General features: G+C 44.3%; 1 protein-coding gene across 3 annotated transcripts in view; it reads left to right on the top strand.

The window, feature by feature from the left end:
• Nucleotides 1-3993: 3993 nt before the first annotated feature.
• LOC100272669 (uncharacterized) overlaps nt 3994-24798 on the top strand; it is a 58990-nt gene continuing 38185 nt past the window's right edge. Inside the window, exons 1-11 of one of the 3 annotated variants that reach the window (XM_008669254.4) lie at nt 3994-4139; nt 4270-4342; nt 4681-4802; nt 4905-4964; nt 5044-5118; nt 12460-12562; nt 12968-13173; nt 13566-13686; nt 16252-16316; nt 16792-16881; nt 17156-17206. In XM_008669254.4, the coding sequence (XP_008667476.1) occupies nt 4137-4139; nt 4270-4342; nt 4681-4802; nt 4905-4964; nt 5044-5118; nt 12460-12562; nt 12968-13173; nt 13566-13686; nt 16252-16316; nt 16792-16881; nt 17156-17206 (969 nt within the window). In that variant the 5' untranslated portion in view covers nt 3994-4136. The remainder of the gene's footprint in view (nt 4140-4269; nt 4343-4680; nt 4803-4904; nt 4965-5043; nt 5119-12459; nt 12563-12967; nt 13174-13565; nt 13687-16251; nt 16317-16791; nt 16882-17155; nt 17207-24798) is intronic. The other 2 variants (NM_001147126.1, XM_008669255.3) reach the window with 2 other exon arrangements.

Here is a 24798-nt window from a genome sequence, read left to right as displayed (position 1 = left end):
CCTGGATGCTGCCGTGTGGGAGAGAGAGGAGGATGGCGTGGGGGAGAAGAGTGGTTGGCTGGTTGATTTAACAAGACACCGTTGGCAGCCATTGGCCACCGTGGGCGGCAGCCATCTACTGGCCGGCTGCAGCTGTTGGCGCAGAGAACGGCGACCAGCTACTGGCCAGGGGCTAACAGTGGTAGACTGCCTGCGCCACGAGGTGGCACTGTCGGCTGTGGCGTGCGGGCATGGGAAAGAAAACAGATGCTGATGACATTGTTAAGGAGCTAAATAAACTTTATTTTATTTCTTTGAAACAAGAGCTCCCGTATGAGTTGTTTATCAAGATGGTGACGATTATTGGTTGGAGAGAAGTGGTCATCAGTCGGCCGATTTGCACAGCGCTCACTCGTTGGCTGAGACTGACGCAGGGAACGGAGTGAACTAACGTACGAATGAACGAGAGGCCACAGAATAAAATGAACCGAGACATTTTATTTGGGTGTTGCTTGGAAATTAAATTCTTGTGCACAAGTAGAATAAAATGAATCGAGATCGATCGGCTTCGGATTCATCATCGAATTAAAGCGAATCAGATTAATAAAAATCATTGTCGATGTTGATTTTCGAATTTAGATTGGACACGGAGAATTTAAGCCGAGTTGGATAAAAAATTATTAGAGGACAACACATTGGAGATTTCGCTTGAGAGTACGAACTCAGATTAATTTTTAGATATAGATCGAACATTGAGAAATTGGATTCGGACACAGCTCGACTAGCAACTATCGAGCGTCTGATTAAATGAGCTTCAGATGAGGTTTATAAGTCGAGAATGATTTTCGAGTTTGCGTTTGCATCGAGAATAAAAGTTTTAATAGGCTCCAAATTTGGCCTTCTGTGAGACTGAATAACTCTGAATCTGGTGAAATGAGAATAAATAGTCTGGATAGTCAGAGACATACGCGAGCGAGAAATAGAAATTTTCACTGAGCATCCGAGATCAGGATAAATCTCCTGACGTAGCACGAAATAGACACCTGGGGTGTCACAACGTGCAGAGTCAGCAAAACTTCGTTTTGGTTCAGTTTTATGTATCGCGGACCGTCCAACCTTGAGGGGCAGACCGTCCGCAAGTCATTTTTGAATGCTCTGACATTTTTATAACTGTTTATAGTTGTTGGGATTCTTGTGCGGACGGTCCGGGCTTGTATTGCAGACCGTCCGCATGTGCGCAGAAAAGGGGCAATTGGCCCATAATGGCTAGTTTTGGAGAGGGGGCTATATATACTTGTGTTGCCCGAGTTGAAAGGGTGAAGGAGGCCATTTGGAACACTTGTGAGCATATTGGAGCCTTTCCTCTCCCTCTCTCTCTCTCTCACTCATATTGGTTAGGATTGCATTCTAGTGAGATTGAGAGCCATCTAGTGCATTGCATCAAGTTGTTGATCTTTGAGGCACTAGGAGATCATCAAGTGAGGTCGTTGGCTTGTTACTCTTGGAGGTTGCCGCCTCCTAGACGACTTGGTGGTAGTTCCTCGTGAGCTCTTCAACGGAGATTGTGAAGAGGCCACGGTGGTGATTGTGAGAGGCATTGTGCTTGCCTCGCCGGAGCGGTGAAAAGCAACTCTAGTGGAACCGAGGTTTGAGGGTTCATTAACTAATCAAGCTCAAGAGATCAAGTGGAGACTTGATAGAGGAGCGGTTGGGTGCTTTGAATCTACCTCAACGTGGACTAGGGGTGACCGGCAAGTCATCGACACTACGAGAAAAAATCATTGTGCCAAGTGTCATCATCTTCCCATTGGTTTGCAGTTTTCCTCACTAGCTTGTATTTACTTGTTCATATACTTATGCTAGTGAGTATTTGTTGCTCTTGTATGCTCTTGTATATCTAATCATACCTATTATAAAATAGTTGCCCACTTGTTGTTAGCTTGTGTAGCTAATCTGTTTTACTTAGCTTGTGTAGCTAAGTAGTTGTTTCTCACTAGTAGTGCTTGTGCTTTGTGCTCTTTGCTTACTAGTATGTTTAGGAGTCATCGATATGCTTAGAATTACATTTGTATAATTTGTATGACGTTACTAACTAGATTTGTATGAGAGAGCTCTTTCACTATTTTGGCACCTTAGTTGCTTCAATTATAATCTTTTGTCAGGTGTTTGTTATAGTTAGAGGAGTGTAGTCTTGGCTAAACCAAAATAGTATTAATTCCGTATTTATTTGTGTTAGCCATCATAATTAGTTTTAGAAAGGACTATTCACCCCCCTCTAGTCCGCCATCTCGACCCTACAACTATTTCAATAAAATCTTGACCGAGCACAATCCAGTCGAGCCTCCATTAGCTGGGTTCCAGTCGGTCAGGTTTCAGTCGGCATGACTTCAGTCGGTCGGATTTCATTCGACCAAATTTTAGCTCAATGAATCACGTTCAATACGGCAAACCAGAACCTTTCAAAATCAAGACTATGAAGACCTTTGAGTTGATTGATGTTCAAATCAATTCAAAGCTCGGGGCTACACCATGATGCACCCCAATGGATACAAAGACAGAACAAAGCTGCACTCAAAAGCTTAAAAAAGTCAAAACACAATTCTTCCTTAGAGTCTCGAGCTAATTACTCTCAAAAGTTGGCTTGAGCCTCAAGGGCTTGTGGGGGATGGATATCCCTCGGGTCCTCACGAACACAGAAATGCCTCATGAGCCTCCCCGGTGGCTTGCCTAGCGAGACATGCCCTCGGGTTACAGCCAGGACGGACGAGCTCAAACTAGGAAGACAAAGTCTGGACGTCTGAGTTTTGCGTAGACCAAAACGCTGATATCTCGCGCGAAGAGGTTTCGCACACCTAAAAGGCTAAACACTCAACGTTAACTCGGTTGAGGAAGCGACTGACTCCGGATAAGCAGGAATGCATGCCGCATTAAAAGAGGATTTAGGTAGAGTTAGATAGTGATCACAACCTATAAAGGGATAACCCTCTGGTCATCTATATAAGGGCGAGGGGGTACCCCTACAAAAACATCTCATCTGGCCACATCCCTGCACCACCTCAAAGCTCATTAGCCCTCTTGTAGCAACCACACACTACTAGATTGGCAAGAGAACTCATCCTCCACCACCCTCAGCTCATTTGTAATCCGTATACACTAGTGAAATTCCAATATATAGCCTCAATAGGAAGTAGGGTGTTACACATTCTAGTGGTTCGAACCTGTATAAACCCTTGTGTAATTCGACGTGTTCCCGCATGTACCATTGAGTCGCAGTCAACGACGCCGTTCTGCTCAAAAGCATCACGTAGGGAACAAGTGGTGTGCAGTCGGGTTATAAACACCGATAATGAGGGCAGGTTCGACCGGATCGCTGATCGCCGGAGGAGCATGACGGCATAGAGGTTCATGGCTCGACAATTATGATATATGATGGGAGTTTTTTTTAAAAGTACGAGTCAAAGCTAGGAAAAGCTAGTTTTTTAGCTTCACCTCTATAGTACAAAAGAAAAAGGTGCTTTCTACCGAAAGCTATTTAAAAAATTAGTGTTTGATACGACTTAAGGTAAAAAACGAGAAACCATAATAGAAGCTGGTACAGAGAAGCCTTGCCAAAAGGAGCCTTAATTGTGTATGATTGTCTTTTGGGCATATCACTAACATGTGTAATGGATAGACTGGTACATATAGCATAATAGAATCATACCTTCCACATATTTAGAACATATTTGGGAACTCCATTTCTCAAATCCCAGTTTATAACAACTGTTTATTTTATGCCATGTCATAACTATAGTATATTTTATATTAGTCTAACCCAACACCTGTTTGTAGACAAAATATTTTAATTATAGTGTAGGAGAAGAGAAGACTGCAGCTGTGTGCAAGTCAAAAAAAACTTTGATCCGGATCAAAGTTTTTTTATCTAAAAATACTATGGCATTGTTTAAACCACATTTTAATATACAGAGATTTAAATGTGCTTCTAAATATTTTTTTTTGTTTAAAATAACATGGTATGCTCAAGTAGCATAGTATTGTATCGGAACCATGAAAACGTTGTGTTGCCAAAGTTATCGTTGTCTTCTCTAGCGACGGCGAGGCTTGAGCGCTCACGTCCCGGCGTTCCCGTGCCGGTGGCCAAGCCAGCGGCCGACGAGATGGTAAGCGCCATCGTCCCTCCTCCCTTCCTTATCCTCTTCCGTCCCACCGCACCTGGTTTGTTCCTCCTGCCCATAAACCCCGGAGAAACCCTAGCGAGCGGCGATTGACATTTGATTGTGTGTCCCGCAGGACTACCTCAGGACGGTGGTTCCGTCACAACTCTTGGCAGAGCGCGGCTCCAATCTTGTCGTCATCAACCCAGGTTCGGCCCTGCAGAAACCCTAGCACTCCCATGTCCTTGGTCCAGTTTTTTTTCTGGGTTCTAATGCGCCATTTCTCGCAATTTTTGAAACCTAAGTTAATTTTGATGGCTGAAATGGAATTTTGCATTGTTTTATCGGTTCCTGGTTAAAAGGAATGTCCGTGTTGTAGTACTGAAGTTAGCTTATACGGTTATACCTAACATTTAACCTGCCCTGCTGGCAGTGGGGTGCTGTTGTTGCTTACAACCGAAAAGGAAAATCTAGCAATACATTAGTATGTTTGCCCTGTATGATGTAATTCATGGTCGCTAGTCATTTAAATGCGCATCTTTTATAGGATCGGGAAATGTGCGAATGGGGTTTGCTAGTCAGGATGTGCCATTCAATATACCACATTGCATTGCCCGACACATCAATCCACAAGAGGGCGAAGAACCAAGATTCTCTGTGCGCGATCAGGTGATGCTTATAAGGGTTATGCTTGTATGCAGGTCCCCTTCAAAGTGCTACACATTGCAATTTTAATCTTTTTAAGTAAATAAGAGTTATGCTTGTATGCAGATGCTCAACTGCCATGCTACTTCATCGCAGAATGCAGAGCGGGAGAGTGCATATGATATTGTAAAAGAAAAATATTCCAAACATTTGTTCGTTTTGGACTAGGTTTGTCTCTGTAGTTAATGAGTTGTTACCCATACAGATTGCAGCACTGATGAAAATCCCATTTTTGGACGATGAAGAAATGCCTTCACCGAACCAACCCCTTCCTCCAAAGGTAATGGACATTGTGATTTGTGACCATGTACCTTTACCCCCAAACCCTGTACCTTTTTTTAAGTTACTCACACAATCACACTTACCTTTCATGTTATGAAGCAAGTGGAAAATGACACCTGGAGATAGGGTTTGCCTCCTTGAAGTTCTTAGTCTTAGGGAGCTACAAAATTGTATTTACACAGTAATTGGCCATGGAGGATGAAGCCTTGGACTTATTTGGTCTATTTTAAGATTTTTTTTCTCGAAAGCGCAGGAGAACTGCGCATCATTATATTAAGTAGAAGGAAAAGAAGGTCCAAAATAGACCCCAGTACACAAATACCCTCCTAAGGAGGTTTAAAACAAAGAAAAAGGAAACAATCCATGATCCTAGAAAAAACAAATACAACCCTACAACGAGCAGCTAGGGGACACTTTTGGTGGCGGCAAGAAAGGAGAGACCCTTAGCTCCTGCCATTTCCCACAACTGCCGTTCCTCCCTTGCCTGACAGAGAGCTGCAGAAACACTAGGGGATAATCTATCAAAGACAATTCTATCTTGATGATTCCAAAGAATCCAGGCGCCCAAGGCAATAAGAGAATTGAGACCCCTCATAGCCATATCTTCAGAACTTTTTGTCAATCTTCTCCCACCATCCCATAAAAGACTCAGTACCAGGAATATGAGCAAGACTATGCAATCTGAATTAGCGCATCAGCAGGAACCAAAATTCCCTCACGAAAACACAAGAAACCAGAATGTGATCCAAAGTTTCAGACTCGTGATCACATAAAGGACACCTCTCCGGATGGTTTAGTCCTCTCTTTGCCAACCTATCAGCTGTCCAACACCTATTTAGCGCCGTCAGCTAAAGGAAGAAGTGGCATTTGGAGGGGGCCCAAGTTTTCCAAACTCTTTCATAGTGACCGAAATGAACAGACCCAGTGAACAACCCTTCTTCATATGCAGCCTTAGCAGAATAAGCCCCATTTGCAGCAATACTGAATATATGTTTATCTTCCACATATGGTAGCAGCTCCAAATCTGAAATCAAATTCTAGAGATGAAGATAATCCACTAAGGCCCCCACAGAAAGAGTTCCTGTAATATCTGAGATCCATCTTCTATCTGTCAACGCCTCCTGAACCGTTCTTCTATTAGTGATTCTTTTCGGAATGACATCAAATAATCTAGGAACCAGATCTGCAATTTTCTGCCCATGAATCCATTTATCAGACCGAAACAAAGTATTAGCCCCATTACCAACCTTTGAAGTCAACACCATTGAGAAGAAAGCCCTTGCTTTGTCCGGTACTTGGATAGGTAGGCTGCACCAAGGTCAGTTAGGCTCAGTCTTTTGGAGCCAAAGCCACCGCATGCGCCGGGCCCAAATAAGTTCCTTAAGACTAGAAATGCCAAGACCTCCTAGCTAGAGGGGTCTACAAACTCTGCCCTTGCAACCAGACAATGTCCTCCTCTGACCTCTTTGCGCCCCCTCCATAAGAAACCTCTTCTAATTTTGTCGATAGCCTTGATAGCCCAAGGGGGGATATTTACCGCCATAGCGAGATAAATAAGCATTCCAGTAAGCACATATTGAACTTGCACTTTTCTGCCTGCTCTTGTCATCAAATCTACTTTCCAACCTGGGAGTTGATCAGCAATTCTATCCATAATAGGCTGCACCTGATCCTTGGTGAGATTTTTCAGGGACAACGACAACCCCAAGTATTTACAAGGAAAAGTTGAGATGTCACATGGGAGGAGGCCCTGAACCATTTCCAACTCCACATCCCCACATTGAATGGGAAACACTAGACTTCTGTTCATTGTTGCGGAGACCTGAAGCTTAACCAAAAGGATGTAAGATATCTAGAGTAATAGTAATATCCGCAGCAGATGGATGCAAGAAAAGTGCCACATCGTCTGCATACATAGATACCCGATGTAGATGGGTTCTGGGGGAAAGATCCATGAGCAGACCTGCGTGTTCAGCTCTAGAAAACAGTAGGCCAAGAACATCCATTACTAGGATAAAAAGCATGGGGGAGAGAGCATCTCCTTGTCGGAGTGCTCTCCGATGCTCAATAGGTCCTCCTGGAATGCCATTCAGAAGCACCTGAGTGCTAGAGGAGGATAGAAGCCCACAAATGATATCCCTCCAAACTTGTCCAAAGCCAAGATGCTTCATAACTTCGATGAGAAAAGGCTAAGAAACTGAGTTAAAAGCCTTATATCAAGCTTTAGGAGAAGACGTGGCCTTTTTTGTTGATGGAAAAGTCTAGCAGTTTGTTGGACCAACATGAAATTGTCCTGAATGAAACGTCCCTTAATGAAGGCACTCTGAATCGGAGACACCATATCATTCAACCTTTGACTTAACCGATTGGCCAATAATTTTGTAATCAACTCTGCAACACTATGCACTAAACTGATTGGCCTAAAATCCATGAACAACCCCATCTTGCTTCGGGATTAAAGTAATGTAGGCCGAGTTCAACAAGCCAAAGTTGTCAAACTTCCTGTTCCAAACCGCATAAACAATTGCCATAAGGTCCATCTTGATAATGTTCCAACAAGATTTATAGAAGCGCCAGTGAAACCATCGGGACCTGGGGCCTTGTCATTAGGTAAACTCCTAATTGTATTCCAAAGTTCAAGTTCTGTAACAGGCTCATTAAGATATGCTGGATTGTAAGTTGGCATATGCAACGCCTCCAAGTCAATAGTCTGCTCCCTATCCCCACATTCACCAATTAGCTTGGCATAGAAACTGTCCACCACAACCGCTTTTTCATCATGACTAGTGAGGATATGATCTCCGTTCATCAGCTGTGCAACAAAATTCTTCCTTTTTTGATGTCGAGAGTGCATATGAAAGAGTTTGGTGTTAGCATCCCCCTCTTTAAGCCATGAAATCCTCGATCTCGATCTTGCAATTGTACGCTGAAGCGATGATAAAAACAGGGAGTGTTTTTCAGCAAATTTCTTAGCCAGATTTCAGCCAAGGACAAGGATCTACTATCCTGCACTATTTCTAGCCTATGGAGAATTTCCCTTGCCAGAGCCAACTGAGTCCTCACATGTCCCACATGCTTCGCCCCGTGGCACGGATGGAATCCGTGCGACTCCTTGCGCTGGCAGCCTAGGAGGGCTAGCACGTTCATCATATGGACGTCAAGTCGGTGTTTCTTAACGGCGACTTAAAGGAGGAGGTCTACGTACACCGGCCGCCAGGTTTTGCGATCCCTGGCAAGGAGGGCAAGGTGTTGCGCCTGCGCAAGGCCCTCTACGGCTTGCGACAGGCATCGAGGGCGTGGAATACCAAGCTAGATTCCACGCTCAAGAGTCATCGGCTTTATGCCAAGCCCGCACGAGGCAGCCATCTATCGGCGGGGCAATGGGGAAAATGCCCTGCTGGTGGGTGTCTACGTCGACGATTTGGTGATCACCGGCGCCAAGGATGCAGATGTGGTGGCGTTTAAGGAAGAGATGAAGGCCACCTTCCAGATGAGTGACCTGGGGCATCTCTTCTTCTACCTGAGGATTGAGGTGCACCAGAGTGACCCTGGGATCACACTTCGCCAGACGGCTTACGCCAAACGCATTGTTGAGCTAGCTGGGCTAACTAATTGCAACCTAGCTCTCATCCGATGGAGGAGAGGCTGAAGCTGAGCCGTGACAGCACGACGAAGGAGGTGGACGCTACTCAGTACCGACGTCATGTGGGGAGTCTTCGCTACCTCGTCCACACACGACCGTTCCTGGCATACTCCGTTGGCTACGTTAGTCGGTTCCTGCACTGATCGACGACGGAGCACGAGCAGGCTGTGAAGAGGATCATCCGCTATGTTGCGGGGACTCTCGACCACGGTCTCTACTACCCGAGGTGCCCTGGTGAGGCACACCTTGTTTGGTACAGCGACAGCGACCACGCCGGCGACATCGACACCAGCAAAAGCACAAGCGGGATCCTCTTCTTCCTCGACAAGTGCCCCATCAGCTGGCTGGTCAAGCAAGAGGTGGTGGCCATGTCCAGCTGCGACGCTGAGTACATAGCAGCCTCCACCGCTTCGACTCAAACGCTCTTGCTGGCTCAACTGCTCGGTGATCTCTTCGGGAGAGACACTGCAGCGGTGGAACTCAGGGTGGACAACCAGTCTGCTCTGGCGTTGGCCAAGAACCCCGTGTTCTATGAACGGAGCAAGCACATCCGAGTGAGGTATCACTTTATCCGTGACTGCTTGGCAGAAGGGAGCATCAAGGCGCGCTACATCAACACCAAGGATCAGCTTGCGGACCTGCTCACTAAGCCCCTTGGGAGGATCATGTTTCTTAACCTTTGCTCTAGGTCCGGGATGGCCCAACTATCCAACAAGATGACACATAAGACTTAGGGGGAGGTTGGAATAAGTCTCGTGGTCTGTGGGAAGGACATCAACAGTCCTTGTCAGTTTTTGACTGCAGTGACATCAGCATCTCAGTCTTTTTGACAGCAAGGACAACGTGGGACAGCAGCAGCAGCATGCCAGTCTTTTGACTGCAAGGACAGCGTGCTGCAGACATCTCCTTTTCCACTTTTCTAGCTTTTGGAGGACAACAACTTGCTGCAGTTTCTTTTGACTAGAGTACACCAGTACCTAGTGGTTAGTGCAGTTTGTAGGACAACATAGCAGTTTGTAGGATAACATATTCGCATCTCTAGGAAGCATATGCTGCAGCCCCTTGGGCTATAAATATGTATCCCAACCCTTAGACGGGTATGGCATTGTGTAGTGTTTGAGAAAATAAACAGAAAATCGCCCCAACTCATAGTGTCATCCTCTCGATGAGAGTAAGAGTCCTGTTGCTTACAAGGATTGCATCTTGAGCTTATTTTTGAGCCAGTTCTCAGCAGGCGAAAGCATTCTGTGATCTTAGGTGCAAGCATTCTGTGATCTTGGGCAGTTTCAAATTTATGGAGGAGCTCCTTTGCAAGTGCCAACTGAGAGGCAACATGTCCCACTTGCTTATCACTCCAACTCTGTAGCCTTCTCGAGGTCCCTTTGAGCCTTCTATCCAAGTTCACAAAGGGGCAAGGAGAACTACCCACAGGGACCCAAGCAGACTGGACAATATCCAGAAACCCATCCATTTTTTGGCCAAAATGCTTCAAAGTGGAACCTTTTCTTCCCAAAACAATTATCTTGAAGCCCCAAGAGTAGGGGGGCAGTGGTCAGAAGCCTGAGAAGCAGAACTTTGAAGTAGCACATTTGGGAAATTAGCCTCCCAATCAGATGAGCAAAAAACTCTGTCCAGCTTGACCAACACAAGGTTAGCATGCTGATTTGACCAAGTATACTTCTTGCCATGCAATTTGATTTCCTTTAAAGCCAGATCATTAATAGCTGACTTGAATCTACCCATCATTTCCCTATTCAGATTTGAGTTGTTTTTATCTAAAGCCTTATATATAAGGTTGAAATCGCCAGCAATGACCCGAGGTCCAGCACAAGCAGCTCTGATTTCCTTAATCTCTGTAGGAAAAGAATTTTCTCTGCATCTTACTGAGGCCCATAAACATAGGTTAACCACCAGGGTGTTCCATAATTTTTACAGAATTGAACATAAACATAGTGATAATCAATTCTTGTTAACCCTGTGTGACCAACATTCCTCTTCCAAGCTACAAGAATTCCTCCACTAGTACCCATAGAAGGTAGGAAAACAAAATCAGAGAACTCAACTCCCAGAATGGAGAGGATATCTCTTCTAGTAATCTGCTGCATTTTTGTTTCCTGACAACAAACTACATCCACATGGAAGGAATCTACAAGGTCTCTTACAACATCTTGTCTAATAGAGGAATTAAGTCTTCTAACATTCCATATCAGAATTTTAGAAGGATCCATCAAAAACCAGCAAACAACGACAATCTAGAATTGGCACCTGACACTAACTCTCAAGATCAACGGGGAGTGACCAACCGAATAAGGCGGAGAGGGCTTCCACCTGGTCCTGGTTCAGGCCGCGATTGAATAACGTAGCATATTCTTGCAAGGCTTCATTGCTGATTTCTTTACTTCCTGAGATGCATTTTAGGGCCACCATAGCTCTTCTAGAAGGTCTGGATTTCTCCTTATGCAAGTCAAACTCGACTTTCTTGGATGCAGCCAGCAAGGGGGTCTTGGAGTTGGGAGAAGAGCATCAGACCTCTTGCTAATTTTTCTGAAGAACTCGGTGATGGCAGGGCTGTCATGTGCCTGTACAGGTCCAGAATGATCATGCTTCTCATTTAGAAGCAGAAGAGTAGCATTCTTTCTTCTTGAATAAACTTTCAAAGCCGATGTGGTTGTCTGGATGGCAAGGTGTGAAGAGGTGGGCGTCCCCAAGGTTACAGAATCAATGTTCAAATGAGGAGGCGAGACAGTAGGGAGGGGCAAGATCGGACATGCTCCCTGCTTCTCAGGCGGCCCAGATTGGTGCGAGACTGCAGGAAGGAGGACCATCTCTAGCGACCCAGAAGGAGGGCGGGATTAAACACATGCCATTGTTAGGGGGATCCCGATCTTGCTGGTTTCAACGGCCCAGTCCCCATGGACTGGGGTGAAACTGGCCTGGCAGGGGTCAGCGATCCGAAGGGCCTTAGCTGGATACCATACAAATCGGGAGGACCATTCAAGTCCCTGGGCATCACCGAGGGGGGCGATCTCGGCCCAGTCGTTTCCAGCAGCCCAGTCCTAGGACTGAGGATGGAATTGAATTGGGTTGAATACCAAATCAGGCATGATATTGAAATGATATGTAATTCCAATTTTATTGTTTGGATGTCACTGAATTGGAGTTTGGAATTGTGCGGTCTAATTCCACGCAATACCGAGGGGTGAGACTTTGTATTGGGAGAGGGTGTTTCTAGTTATAGTCCTATTCCAGTGAATTGAGTCTCTGATTCCAAATCTCAATTCCACGTGCAACCAAACAACAGGATTTTGGAAAGCTGATTCCAATTCCCAATTCTGTGCTCCAATATCTACATCCAAACGGGATATAAATGAAATTGTCAGATATGAAAAGATGTCCTTAAAATGAAGTACTAAAATCATAGCATGCAGTTGAAGGTTCTAACATATCCATAGATGACTCAATGGTTTTTCAGCTCTTTTAAAAGCATAAAATAGTTTTAAAGTATCTCTGACTGTGGAACTTATTTTTCCAATCATGGAGCACAGTTTCAAATATTTAAGGCTAATTGATGTTTGTAGTGCGGATATATTAGATAGTTCAGCTATTAGCATCACAAATTTCAGTTTTGTTTTGTTTTTCAAAGAAATTTTGCAATATAATCTCTGCATGCTGATATGGTTATGTTGACCTCTTCAGATGGGACGTGTTGATGGCTTCTCTTCGCAGCAAAACAGAGACGATAATAAATTCACTTGGACAGATGTGTCAGAGAGAATTATTAAGCCATCCACACCATTCGGTACTTTCTGATCATTTCACTTCTTTCATTGAAGTGGTGCTTACATTTCCCCTTTTTCATTTCAGAGATACAGTTGTTAACTAAAGTTAAACTGCATATTTTTATGTTAAGGGTACTGCCCTTATGGTTTACTTTACCTTTTGGAAGTTCTACAGCAGTATCGTTCGATGTGGTTTATATTTTTGGACATTGTGATTTCTTATTATGACTTCTGTTTTAAAACCTACTCAGTTAGTGATGACCTGACTGACCCATATGGAACAGCTGGAGTTAATTTCAGGGATAATTTTGTAGCTGCTACTTTTTGTCATAATAGTTACCCAGTTATGTTCAATTATTTGTTAAGAGGAAAGTCTACATAGTAATTTCTTATAATTGTTTTTCCTAACCCTTCGAATTTGTCAGATAGGTCAGTATACAAGGATGCTGAGGAAGATACTCTGCCAAGCACATCTGATGATGATAATGGACAGGACTTTAAAGAGAATAAGTATAAAGAAATGATATTTGGAGAAGATGCTCTGAAAATCCCTCCTTCAGAGTCATACTGTCTGAGTCGCCCAATTAGGAGAGGCCATTTTAATGTGTCCCATAATTATTCAGTGCATCAGGTAGGAAACCGGGTTAATGCATGCTTATTTTTTAAAGATAGTTCAACTATGGTATGCTTCTCTTGATATGTAATTAATAACACAACCTGTGTAATCATTTAGTATTTCAGTTCATTTGCCGAGGTTTCTTTTGGTAGTTTATAATGGTTTAGTAGGAGGGTTTTGGCTTTAAAAGTAATTAGTTGAGACAGTAACTCTGGGCTGCAAAACAATGAAGATTTCCATTTTAGAAAGGTTTAAGCTGGATGCTTGCAACTGATGTATGTTGCTCCAAAAAGGGTTGGAGGAAAGTAGATATCATTTTTAATTGGTCATCATACTAATGTCACTATGCCCTGTCATTCTTGTGTATGTCATATTTCAAGATTTTCTTTTATAAAAAATATTTGCAGGTTTTAGAAGATTTACGCACTATTTGGAACTGGATACTGACAGAAAAGTTGCATATCAACCCAAGAGACAGAGGTCTATATTCTGCAATTCTTGTTCTTGGGGAGACATTTGACAACCGAGGTATTTTTCTCTTCATACAACAGAATTTTAGCGTGCAAGGTGGTAGTTGGTACAAACTATATGTCTTGGTAGTTGGTACAAACTTGGTATGCAAAATACAAAAGGTTTTATCCATTTTCTTCTCATAATAGATGACTTTCTTGGGTTTGTGAGTGAACTGATGTCACTTGCAACAACAACAACAACAAAGTCTTTTTGTCCCAAGCACGTTGGGGTAGGCTAGAGATGAAACCCCGTATGAAAACCTCAGAGCTCAACCCCCAAAGAACAGAAAAGGGAAACAAAGGCAAAGGAGAACCGAAAACAACGAAACGAGGAAACACATAAAAGAGATAAAACCCACAAGAACCAGCAAGATCTAAAATGGGCACAAGGAAAGGTCAGACGATTAAGGAGGAAAAGCGAAACTATAAATCAGGGTTCTGGCACGTGAATTGCACACTTCCACCCCTTCCTATCTGCGGCGAGCTCTTTATCAATATTCCACTCCTTCAGGTCTCTCTTCACAGCCTCTGTCCACGTCAAAGTTGGCCGACCTCTACCTCTCTTCACATTCTCTGGACGCCTAATTATTCCGATATGCACTGGTGCCTCTTCAGGTCTTCGTTGGATATGTCCAAACCATCTCAAGCGATGTTGCATAAGCTTCTCCTCAATTGGCGCCACTCCTACTCTCTCTCGTATATCATCATTCCGGACTCGATCTCTCCTTGTGTGGCCACATATCCAGCGCAACATACGCATCTCTGCCACACTTAGTTGTTGGACATGTCGTCTTTTAGTGGGCCAACATTCTGCTCCATACAACATAGCCGACCGGATTGCTGTCCTGTAGAATTTGCCTTTTAGTTTGTGTGGCACCCGGGGGTCGCATAAGACACCCGCAGCTTGTCGCCACTTCAACCATCCAGCTTTAATTCTATGACTGACATCCTCATCGATGTCTCCCTCCTTCTGAAGCATTGATCCTAAGTAACGAAAAGTGTCTTTCTTGGGTACCACTTGCCCATCAAGACTAACATCGCCATCCTCATACCCCATGGCACTGAAATCACACTTCATATACTCTGTTTTAGACCTACTAAGCCTAAAACCTTTTGCTTCCAGCGTCTGCCTCCACAATTCCAACTTTTGAGAAACACCACTCCTACTCTCCTCAATAAGTACCACATCATCGGCAAAAAACATACACCACGGTAAAACTCCTTGTATGTCCCTTGTGACCTCATCTATCACCAAAGCGAAAAGATAAGGGCTCAAAGCCGACCCTTGATGTAGTCCTATGTTAATTGGAAAGTCATCGGTGTCTCCATCACTTGTTCGGACACTTGTCACAACATTAGTGTACATATCTTTAATAAGATTAATGTACTTTGTTGCTACTTTGTGTTTTTCCAAGGCCCACCACATTACACTCCTAGGTACTTTGTCATAAGCCTTCTCCAAGTCTATGAAGACCATATGCAGGTCTTTCTTTTGTTCTCTGAATCTCTCCATAAGTTGTCTTAGTAAGAAAATTGCCTCCATAGTTGATCTCCCGGGCATGAAACCAAACTGATTTTGGGTCACGCTCGTCATCTTCCTACTCTCCATAACTGATGTCACTTGCCATTCCATAAAATCTGTCTTGTGTGATGCTATTGTTTAGTGAATTGCTTTACTAGATACTTATTACATGGCAACTTTAGATAGTTAACAGCTGAAGAAAAAAACAGATACCGTCATTGTTTATGTGACTATAATGGACTCATTGGTTTTTTCTTATCGTCTGATTTGGTTTGTGTTACATGGTGTGTTCTGTTTGTCTTTTACTGTTTCTTAAGCTAATGTGGTATTGGTTTTCTTTCAGTTCAACATCCTAGCAACCTTTTCTGCCAGACATGACTATCAAGTGTTATCCACATAACATAGTTTCTTAGCAATAGAATTAAGATAAAACACAGTTCCCAAATAGATCCTTTCCTGAAGAACATATTCATGTACTATGTGGTTGTCACCTGCTTTGATTTATTGGGCTTTGTGATATCTGTGACATGATGATCTTTTGTCAGGTGGTACATTTTTTTTATCTGTGTCGTGATGGTGTATCCTACGTTATCCTTTGTCCAGTTTGTGAATCTTCATCCTATTGTTGTTGGCCATCACTCATCAATTTGTCGGATCTTATTTTCTAATGATTTAAATTTAAATGTCCATCATCCATGTATTCATGGATTTTAAAGCGGTATGGCGAGACAAAGCGTTAGACTGCCGCTTGGACGCCTAGGCGAGGTAGGCGCCTAGGCATTTGACCACCGCCTGGACGCCTAGGCGTCGCCTAGGAGACACCTTTAAAACAGTGCATGTAGTTAAGGAACATTAAAATTGTTAAATTCATTATTAGTCGTTTTTAGTGTTTTGGTTGAGTAACAGCTCACAGCTGTTCAAGGTCTCTATCATCTGTTTGGTTTTCTTTTCTGTTTTTATTACTTTGTCTGCTGTTCTATACTGCAAAGTGTATGTTATGTTTCATAAGGCTGATTCTGTTTTCTCGTGAAGAAAGTTAATTTACTCGATGTATGCCAGAAATAAAAGAGATGCTGTCTATTGTCCTTCATGATTTGGGGTTCAGCACTGCAGTTGTACATCAGGTTTGCCTTTGTCTCCAGTCTCCTAGCATTTTTCTCATATTCCTTCCCTGCAATTTGTATCCCAGCTATTTTGACTTCTCATTTGAAATGGGTATAGCTTTTGTTACTGTATGGTGTGCTATAATAAGTTCACCATTTCTGAGCTTGTTGGTTTCTTTGTGAAACTACTGGAAAATCACGTTCACTAATTCACTTGATAAACTATGCTCTTAATAGAAATTCAGCACAGCGGAGTTAATGTGGCACTTCACTAATATTTTGTTATTAAGTAATATATGCTGGAGAGGGTTACATCAATTTTCCAAGCTGGACTTATGTTTAAGTAAATATGGTCTGTATGGCGTTGGATTAGCTTGTTTGTGTTAGGAAACTACAAAAGATGCTTGGTGCTTTTGTTGAGCTCTGAAGACATTTTCTTGTAGTACTCCAGAGATAGCATTCAATATATTCTATTTCTATCTTTATGTTTTATTAGGAAGCTCTATCTGCAGCGTTTGGAAATGGTTTATCTACAACTTGTGTTGTCAACATTGGTGCTCAAGTTACACAAGTAGTTTGTGTTGAGGTAATAACCCTTGTTTTTTTTTAATCACTGCATTGATTTACCTAAAGATTTAGCCTTGACATGGAAAATAGCTATCTATCCATGTGTCTGAACCTTGACTTGTTTCTGTTGGGTTTCAACTCTAGCCTACCCCAACTTGCTTGGTACTAAAAGGCTTTGTTGTTGTTGTATTGCATTGATTGCATGGACCACAAATCCTATTTTTATTTCCAGGAAATCCTTTCTTGAAAACTCTAATTAGATATCAACATATCATCTTCCCCAACGTTTACAGGATGGAGTAGCTTTGCCCCACACAGCTCTGGCGCTTCCATATGGTGGAGATGTATGTTCTTCTGCACAATAGATTTTCAATACTTTGGTCATTCTTGTTACTAACCTTGGGATTGACAATTGATAATAGGTCCCTAAGGACTGTAGGTAATATATATAGCCAGTAGGCCTGGGCCTAATGGGCCTTAACACCCCTCCTCAAACTCAAGGTGGAAATGGAGGATCTGAAGCTTTGAGTTTGATCAAGTGAAACTGATGTTGTGCTATTGTTTGTGCTTTGGTGAAGAAATCTGCCAATTGATATTCTGAGGGCACATATTGAAGGTCAATAGTCTTCTGCTAACAATGTAATCGAGTAAAGGATGCATCAACACCTATGTGTTTAGCAAGCTCATGCTTCACTGGATCATGAGCAATCTGTATAGCGCTCAAGTTATCACATAACAGAGGTGTAGAAGTGTCACAAGAGACACCAAGATCAGCCAAGAGCCAGCAACCAAATAATTTCAGCAGTGGTAGTAGCAAGTGCCCGAAGTTCGGCTTCAGCACTAGAACGAGATATGGCCGCTTGCTTCTTGGATTTCCATGCAATGGGAGATGACCCAAGGAGAATACAGTAACCTGTAGAACAGCGGTCAACAGGATCACTTGCCCAAGTGGTGTCTGAATACGCATGAAGCTGAAGTGGGCTATCTGAAGCATAGAGTAAACATCTGGATCTTGTCCCACGTAAATATCGAAGCACACGAAGCAAATGACCATAATGAACTGAAGTAGGTGTTGATACAAATTGGCTCAACATATGAACAACATGAGCAATATCAGGTCTGGTGATGGTGAGATAAACAAGACTACCCACAATATGATGATACCGAGTTGGATTTGCTAGTGGGGTCCCATCCTTCGGACGAAGTTTTAAATGAATATCCATCGGTGTTGCAACAGTGCGTGTATCAGTAAGTCCAGAGCGATCAAGATCTTGTATATATTTCGACTGAGACAGATAAAAGCCTTTTTGAGTCTGCTGAACTTCAATGCCCAAGAAATAGCTAAGCGGTCTGAAGTCAGACATCTGAAATTCCTTACTAAGATGTTGCTTGACATGAGAAATATGTTCTGAGTTGTTACCTGTAATCAGCATATCATCCACATATAATAGTAGTAAGGTACGACCTTTTGGAGAGACATGAACAAACAATGCGGGATCATGTTCACTAGAAGAAAAACCAGCAGCTGTGATGACAGAGATGAATCGCTCAAACCAAGCACGAGGAGCTTGTTTCAGCCCATACAATGCGCGACGAAGACGACAAACATGCCCTGAGGGAGTATCAACCCTGAGGGAGTATCAACCCCTGGAGGAGGATGCATATAAACTTCTTCTTGTAGATCGCCATTAAGAAAAGCATTCTTGACATCCATCTGGGATATAGTCCAAGAAGATGAGGCTGCAACTGCAATCAAGGTTCGAACAGTAGTCATATGCGCAACAGGTGCAAAAGTCTCATCATAATCAAGTCCTTGAGTATGTTGAAAACCACGGGCCACAAGACGAGTTTTATACCTCTCAATGGAACCATCTGATTTTGTCTTAACTTTGAAGACCCATTTACATGTAATAGGAACAACATGCGAGGGTAAAGGAACAATATCCCATGTACCAGTGCGTTCAAGAGCAGCCAATTCATCAATCATAGCTAGCTGCCACTCAAGAATCCCAGAAGCTTCCTGATATGTAGTGGTTCAACAATTGCCACACCAGCCCGTGGAAAACCATAGCGATCTGGAGGTTCAATGGTACCACAGTCACGAAGACGGTATCCCTGATTAAAAACATCATTAAACTCATTATTGTTAGTACAAGAATCAGGTACATGATCAGTATCAGGACTAGCCATAGGAATAGAGCGGGAACGACGAATGTAGGTTTGGATGATAGGTGGTTTGGGAGAGTAAGAGGTGGATGACGTGGAGGTGGAAGGTGGTGTTATGGGAATGAGAACATCAGATGTGGATGTAGAAGATGATGGTTCAGATGCAGGAATGGAAGGAAGACACATGAAAGAAGTAGATTCTGTGGGATAATAGGTGGAGTGAGTAGACTGGTTGTGAAAGAAGGGCCGATTTTCATTGAAACTCACATCTCTAGAAATCCGAATACGACGAGTAGATGGATCATAACAACGATAGCCTTTGTGTTCAGGACTGTATCCAAGGAATACACACTCTACAGATTGAGCGGTCAATTTAGTCCGCTCACGTGGTGGTAACAAGACATAACATATACATCCAAACATACGAAGATGATCATATCGTGCAGAAGTCCCAAAAAGAACTTCACCCGGTGATTTACCAGAAAGTTTTGATGAAGGTTGTCTATTAATGAGATACACGGCAGTGGAAACAGCTTCACTCCAAAAGTGTGAAGGTACAAAAGAAGATATCAAAAGAGTACACTCAATAATATGACGGTGTTTGCGTTCAGCAACACCATTTTGGGCATGAGCACCAGGACAAGAAAGTTGAGCTAGAGTACTCTCTATGGTCAATATCTGGCGAAAATTATCAGATAGGAATTCACCACCAGAATCTGAACGAAAATTTTTAATAGTAGCAGAAAACTGGGTGTGAACCATGCGAATGAAGGACTTGTAAATAGAAGGCAATTCCGAACGGCGTTTCATGAAGTAATCCAAGTATAACGAGAATGATCATCAATAAAAATGACATAATATTTATGACCACCTTTAGAAACAAACGGAGCTGGACCCCAAACATCAGAGTGAATTAGATCAAAAGGTTTAGCAGAATGGGAAGTACTAGTAAAATATGGAAGCTGTATTTGTTTTCCAAGATGACAACCTTTACAATGAAAACTAGACTCAACATGAGTAGAGTCTAAACATCCTGACTTTATTAGAGTAGACAGACGGGATCCACATAAGTGACCCAGACGATGATGCCACTGGGGAATGACGTCGTGGGGCCCGAAGCAACGAGCACATGAGGTGTAGTTGTAGGGGATGAAGTAAGACGCAAAGTGTCCAAGATGTAGAGGCGAGGCGAAGATTTACGGCGACGGTCAATCCCAATCACATGCCCTGTTTTGCGATCCTGTACAAAACAAGATGAGTCATCAAATCCAACAAAACAATTGTGATCGGTAATTTGACCAACTGATAGTAGATCCATGGATAACTGAGGTACAAAAAATATATTTGGGACATTAAAAGTTGGATAAGAAAGAGAACCCTTGTGGGTGACATGACATAATGTACCATCAGCAGTCTGAACAGAAGTACCCTCGGTGAAGGTGTAGTAGAAGCCAGCCGTGACTGATCAGATGTCACATGAAAGGAAGCTCCAGAATCAAGGACCCAGGATGATGACAAAGCACCAGCAGATGAAGTAGCAGCAATCGCAACTGAGCCTCTAGGAGATGGTCCTGCACGAGCGACCACGAGTAGCACGACGGACACGAAAATCAGCCAGCTTCTCTGGAAACTTAGCAAAGCAGTTCTCAGACCGATGAGTGGTCTTTTTGTAGTGTTCACAAGGCTGAAAGGAGGTGTTCCTAGACCTCTGAGCAGCCAACACATTGTGAGAACTCAGACCAGTAATAGAGGACATAGACTTCAGACGAGTCTCTTCAGCAAGCAATTCTGACAATGCCTGAGCCATGGTGAGAGTATCCGAACTGTGAAGCAGCCTTGCACGAAGGGAATCAAATTCAGATCGAACTCCCATAACAAATCTGTAGGTAAAGAATTTCTCAATGAACTTGTGGGCTGGACAAGGCACAACAGTACAAGCAGGCACCATGGAAGTCAATGCACTCATAAGACGATCAAAGGATGAATAGTATTCATCAATGGACATATCATGTTGCTTAATGACATGAGTCTGTTGCATGAGGGTATGTAAAAGAGCACCGCTGTCCTGAACAAACCGGTCCTTCAGATGTGACCAGATAGCCTTAGCAGTGGTGAATTTAGACAGACTCATAATCATAGTTGGTTTAGTGCTATTGACCATAGCAGCCATTACCTTGCCATCATTGATCTGCCAAGTCTTGATTGCAACAACATTGCTTCTATCGGCTGCTAGGACTGGTGAATCTTCAGTCAAATGAAATAGTAAACCATGACCTCGTAATGCAGTCTGAACACAGAAAGCTCATTCGGGATAATTCTGACCATCGAGCACAATATTGACAACAATAGCATTGGTCAACATATTGAAGAGCAAGAGAACAGTCAGAGAGTACCAAAATTTCTGGCAGCTAGACTGACTCCAAGCAGATCAACACAAGTGGCAGGCGAATTCTTGACTGATCGGAGAGGACCACGTCGCCAAAACAGATCTGGGCGAGGTGACCGCGTTGGTGCAGATGACAGTAGGTAGACGGCGTCCCTGTTGTTGAAGAAGCATAGCAGACAGATCTGCGCAAGGACCCAGGGACAGCAGGAACACAGAGCGCGCGACACCTCACGCGCAGGAGCACAGGGGAGCGCGCTGCGCACAGGGAGCGGCACCTTGCGCGCAGGAGCACAGGGGAGCGCACTGCTCACAGGGCCGGATCCGCGAGCGCGCCGCACACAGGAACGGTCGCCGCACCTCGCACAGGGAAGGCTGGATCCACGGCCGCGCGGGACAGGGTGGCCGGATCCGCGGCGTCTCGCGCGTAGGGAGTCGAGGGGCGGCCAGATCCGCCGAATCCGCGTCGGCGGTCAGATCCGCGACGGAGCAGAGGTAGGGGCAGCCGGATCCGCGACTGCGGCGGCTAGATGAGGACGGCGGCCGGATCCGCGACGAAGCAGAGACAGGGGCAGCCGGATCCGCGACGGAGCAGAGGCAGGGGCAGCCGGATCTCTGTCGGCCATGGAGTCCTTCCCTGCTTCGTTTCTAGGCAAAAGGTGTCAGCACCGGTTAAGGGTCAGGAGGTCTAGGGCTCTGCTATCCCTGACGTTCTTGGAATGGCTGGGGTTGATTCAGGGTCATGGTCGATCAGTGAGCAAGCTGTGATAGCTGATGGTGGAGCTGCTTTGGCTTCGTCTCTTCCTGCTTGCTCTATTGAGCGATCGACTGTGATGGCTAGAGTTGAGGTTGATCTCCGAAGGGCTCTGTATGTTACGATGGTTGGTTCAAGGTTGGAGGTTTCTGCCGACCTGGTGGCAGATGAAGTTACAACAGTGTTAGCTGTCGAGGTGGGCCGCATCTTGGTGCACAAATCCGCGCCAGAGGACTTCCTGATGTTGCTTCCAAGTGAGGAGATGGCAAAAAGTGTCTACAACAATGGTGCAATATTGCATACATTGCATACCCCCAGTTGTTCTCTGAAGTTCAAGTTCTGGTCAAGATTGGCTCATGCTATGGCAGTTTCCTTCTCATCGTGTTTGCATTGAGATGAGGGGTATTCCTGTGTGCATGCTTGGACGCTGTCTATTGCTCAAGGTTTACTTCGTGGGTTTTGTACGTCGGTGGAGCTCCACTCAGATTCTAAGGGTCGTCGGGATCTTTCATGCTTCAAAGTTTTAGCCTCATGCCGGCGGCCAGAGCTGATCCCGGTTTTGATAGAGTTGCTAATCCCAGAACCGGAAAAATCTTCCTTGTCAGGACTTGTTGGAGAAGCACATGCTGGCTTATGAAATTTCAGTGCTGGTCTGTCATCTTCGTCGACCTCTGGCGTCAGATGATGTTGGTCCCGTTCCTCGGCGCTCACGTGACCGTTCTCATTCATCAAGGGCGCATGGCGGCTCCGGTGACAGAACTGGGGGACGTCGGCCGGTGCATGAGCGTCTTGGGCGTAACTTGGCTTCCTGCCGCCACGTGACAGCCTTCCAATGTCCTCTGCATGCCACTCCCGTGCTTTATCCAAGGCAGTGGTTGATGCTAATGGGAAAAAGATAAAAGCCTTGTCCCCAAGCTTCATTCCTCGCCGGAGCAGAAGAGTAGCTGGTATGGGGGCTAAGCCCCTGCCTCGGCTTCCTGCCTAGAGGCGTGCCAAGATGACGGTGTTGAAGACCATTGCTAACCTGCCGGTTGATGAGGAGGCAGTCCTCTCTTCTAGGATTTTGGATGATTATGCAAAGCTTTTCCGCAATCCTTTGTCCGACTCTCAGATTTCTGCTTTGGCAGCGCAATTTGGGTGGGCGATTCCTGCTCCCCTGGAGGAACAGCCGGCCCTAGTGACTTGAGCGTTCACTTCCCATGTTGGTAGTTGTTCAGTCTCTCCATGGATCCTTCAAAAATTTTAGTATGGAATGTAAGGGGTCTTAATGCCGGTGCTCGTCAGGATGCTGTTAGGATTTTAGCAGGTTCCATGATATGTGATGTCGTTTGCTTGCAAGAAACAAAAATGGCTGAGGTTTCTCGTTTCCTTATTGCCCGAATGTTAGGCCCTGATTTCTGCGACTTTGTTGTCTTGCCTTCAGTGGGCGCTAGTGGAGGTATTTTAGTTGCTTGGCGGGATCGTATCAGCCACCAGGGCAATTACAGAATTGATTCTCACTCAGTGTCAGTCCAGTTTGGCTTAGAGGAAGGTTCTCCTTGGTGGCTTACATGTGTTTATGGCCCTTAAGGAAATGAGGCAAAGATTCAGTTTTTGCAGGAACTCAGGGAAGTCAGGAATATATGTTGTGGTCCTTGGGTGGTGGTGAGAGATTTTAACTTGATTCTTGAAGGTGAAGATAAGAATAATTCAAATGTAGACCGTGCCATGATGGGTAGATATCGAAGATGGATTAATGATCTTGCTCTCAAAGAAGTTCCTCTTCATGGTAGGAAATTTACTTGGTCTAATGGTGTGCTAATCCCACTTTGGTAAGATTGGATAGGGTATTTTGTTCGGTGGATTGAGAAGAGCTCTTTCCTAACTGCCTCCTGCAAAGTTCCGGAAGTCTGTCCTTTGTGTGATCAAGCAGCTGAGACTATTCAACATATCTTGATATGTAGTGTTTTTTCCAAGCAAATCTGGTTTTCCATTTTTCAGCCCTTGGGCCTGGCTGCCATTACGCCTACGGTCGAGGACACTACATTCTTTATCTGGTGGACACGATCGGTCAAGAGAGTGCAGAAGGAGGCTAGAAAAAGACTCAATACGCTGATCATTTTGGTAGCTAGGGAGATTTGGAAGTTTAGGAATTCCTGTGTGTTTGAAGGATCTAAGGCAGATGTCCAACTTCTCCTGCAGAAAATATGGGACGAGTGTCGTTTGTGGTGTATGGCTGGGGTTGCTGATTTGCAGCAGCTCCTGACACGGCTTCGAACTTAACCAGTTAGGTGCTAGGGAGTCTGGTCTGCTGCTCTATTTTGTCTTTTTTTGTTTTTTCTGGCTGGTCCTAGTGTTTTTTCTGGCTGGTGTTCCTCGCGGGTTTCTCTTCTTTCTTAATGAAATGACATGCAGCTCTCCTGCGTCGTTCGAGAAAAAAAAACAAGACTCGGACCATTGCCCCCTTGTGTTGGGGATGAATGATGTTAGGCATGGTAAAAAGAGATTCCATTTCGAACCTTTCTGGCATAAGTTGGGGGGTTTTCAGGAGGCTGTTGCTGCTAGCTGGTCCTCAGTCTTGATAGGTTCATGCCCCTTAGGGATAGTTTGGGAGCCACAGAACCGGAGGGGATTGGAGGGGCTAGAACCCCCTT

This window comes from Zea mays, chromosome 2 (genome assembly GCF_902167145.1).
Source record: "Zea mays cultivar B73 chromosome 2, Zm-B73-REFERENCE-NAM-5.0, whole genome shotgun sequence".
Classification (NCBI taxonomy): Eukaryota; Viridiplantae; Streptophyta; class Magnoliopsida; order Poales; family Poaceae; genus Zea; species Zea mays.
Note: the sequence above shows the minus strand (reverse complement) of the source record. Positions and strands in the feature narration are given on the sequence as shown.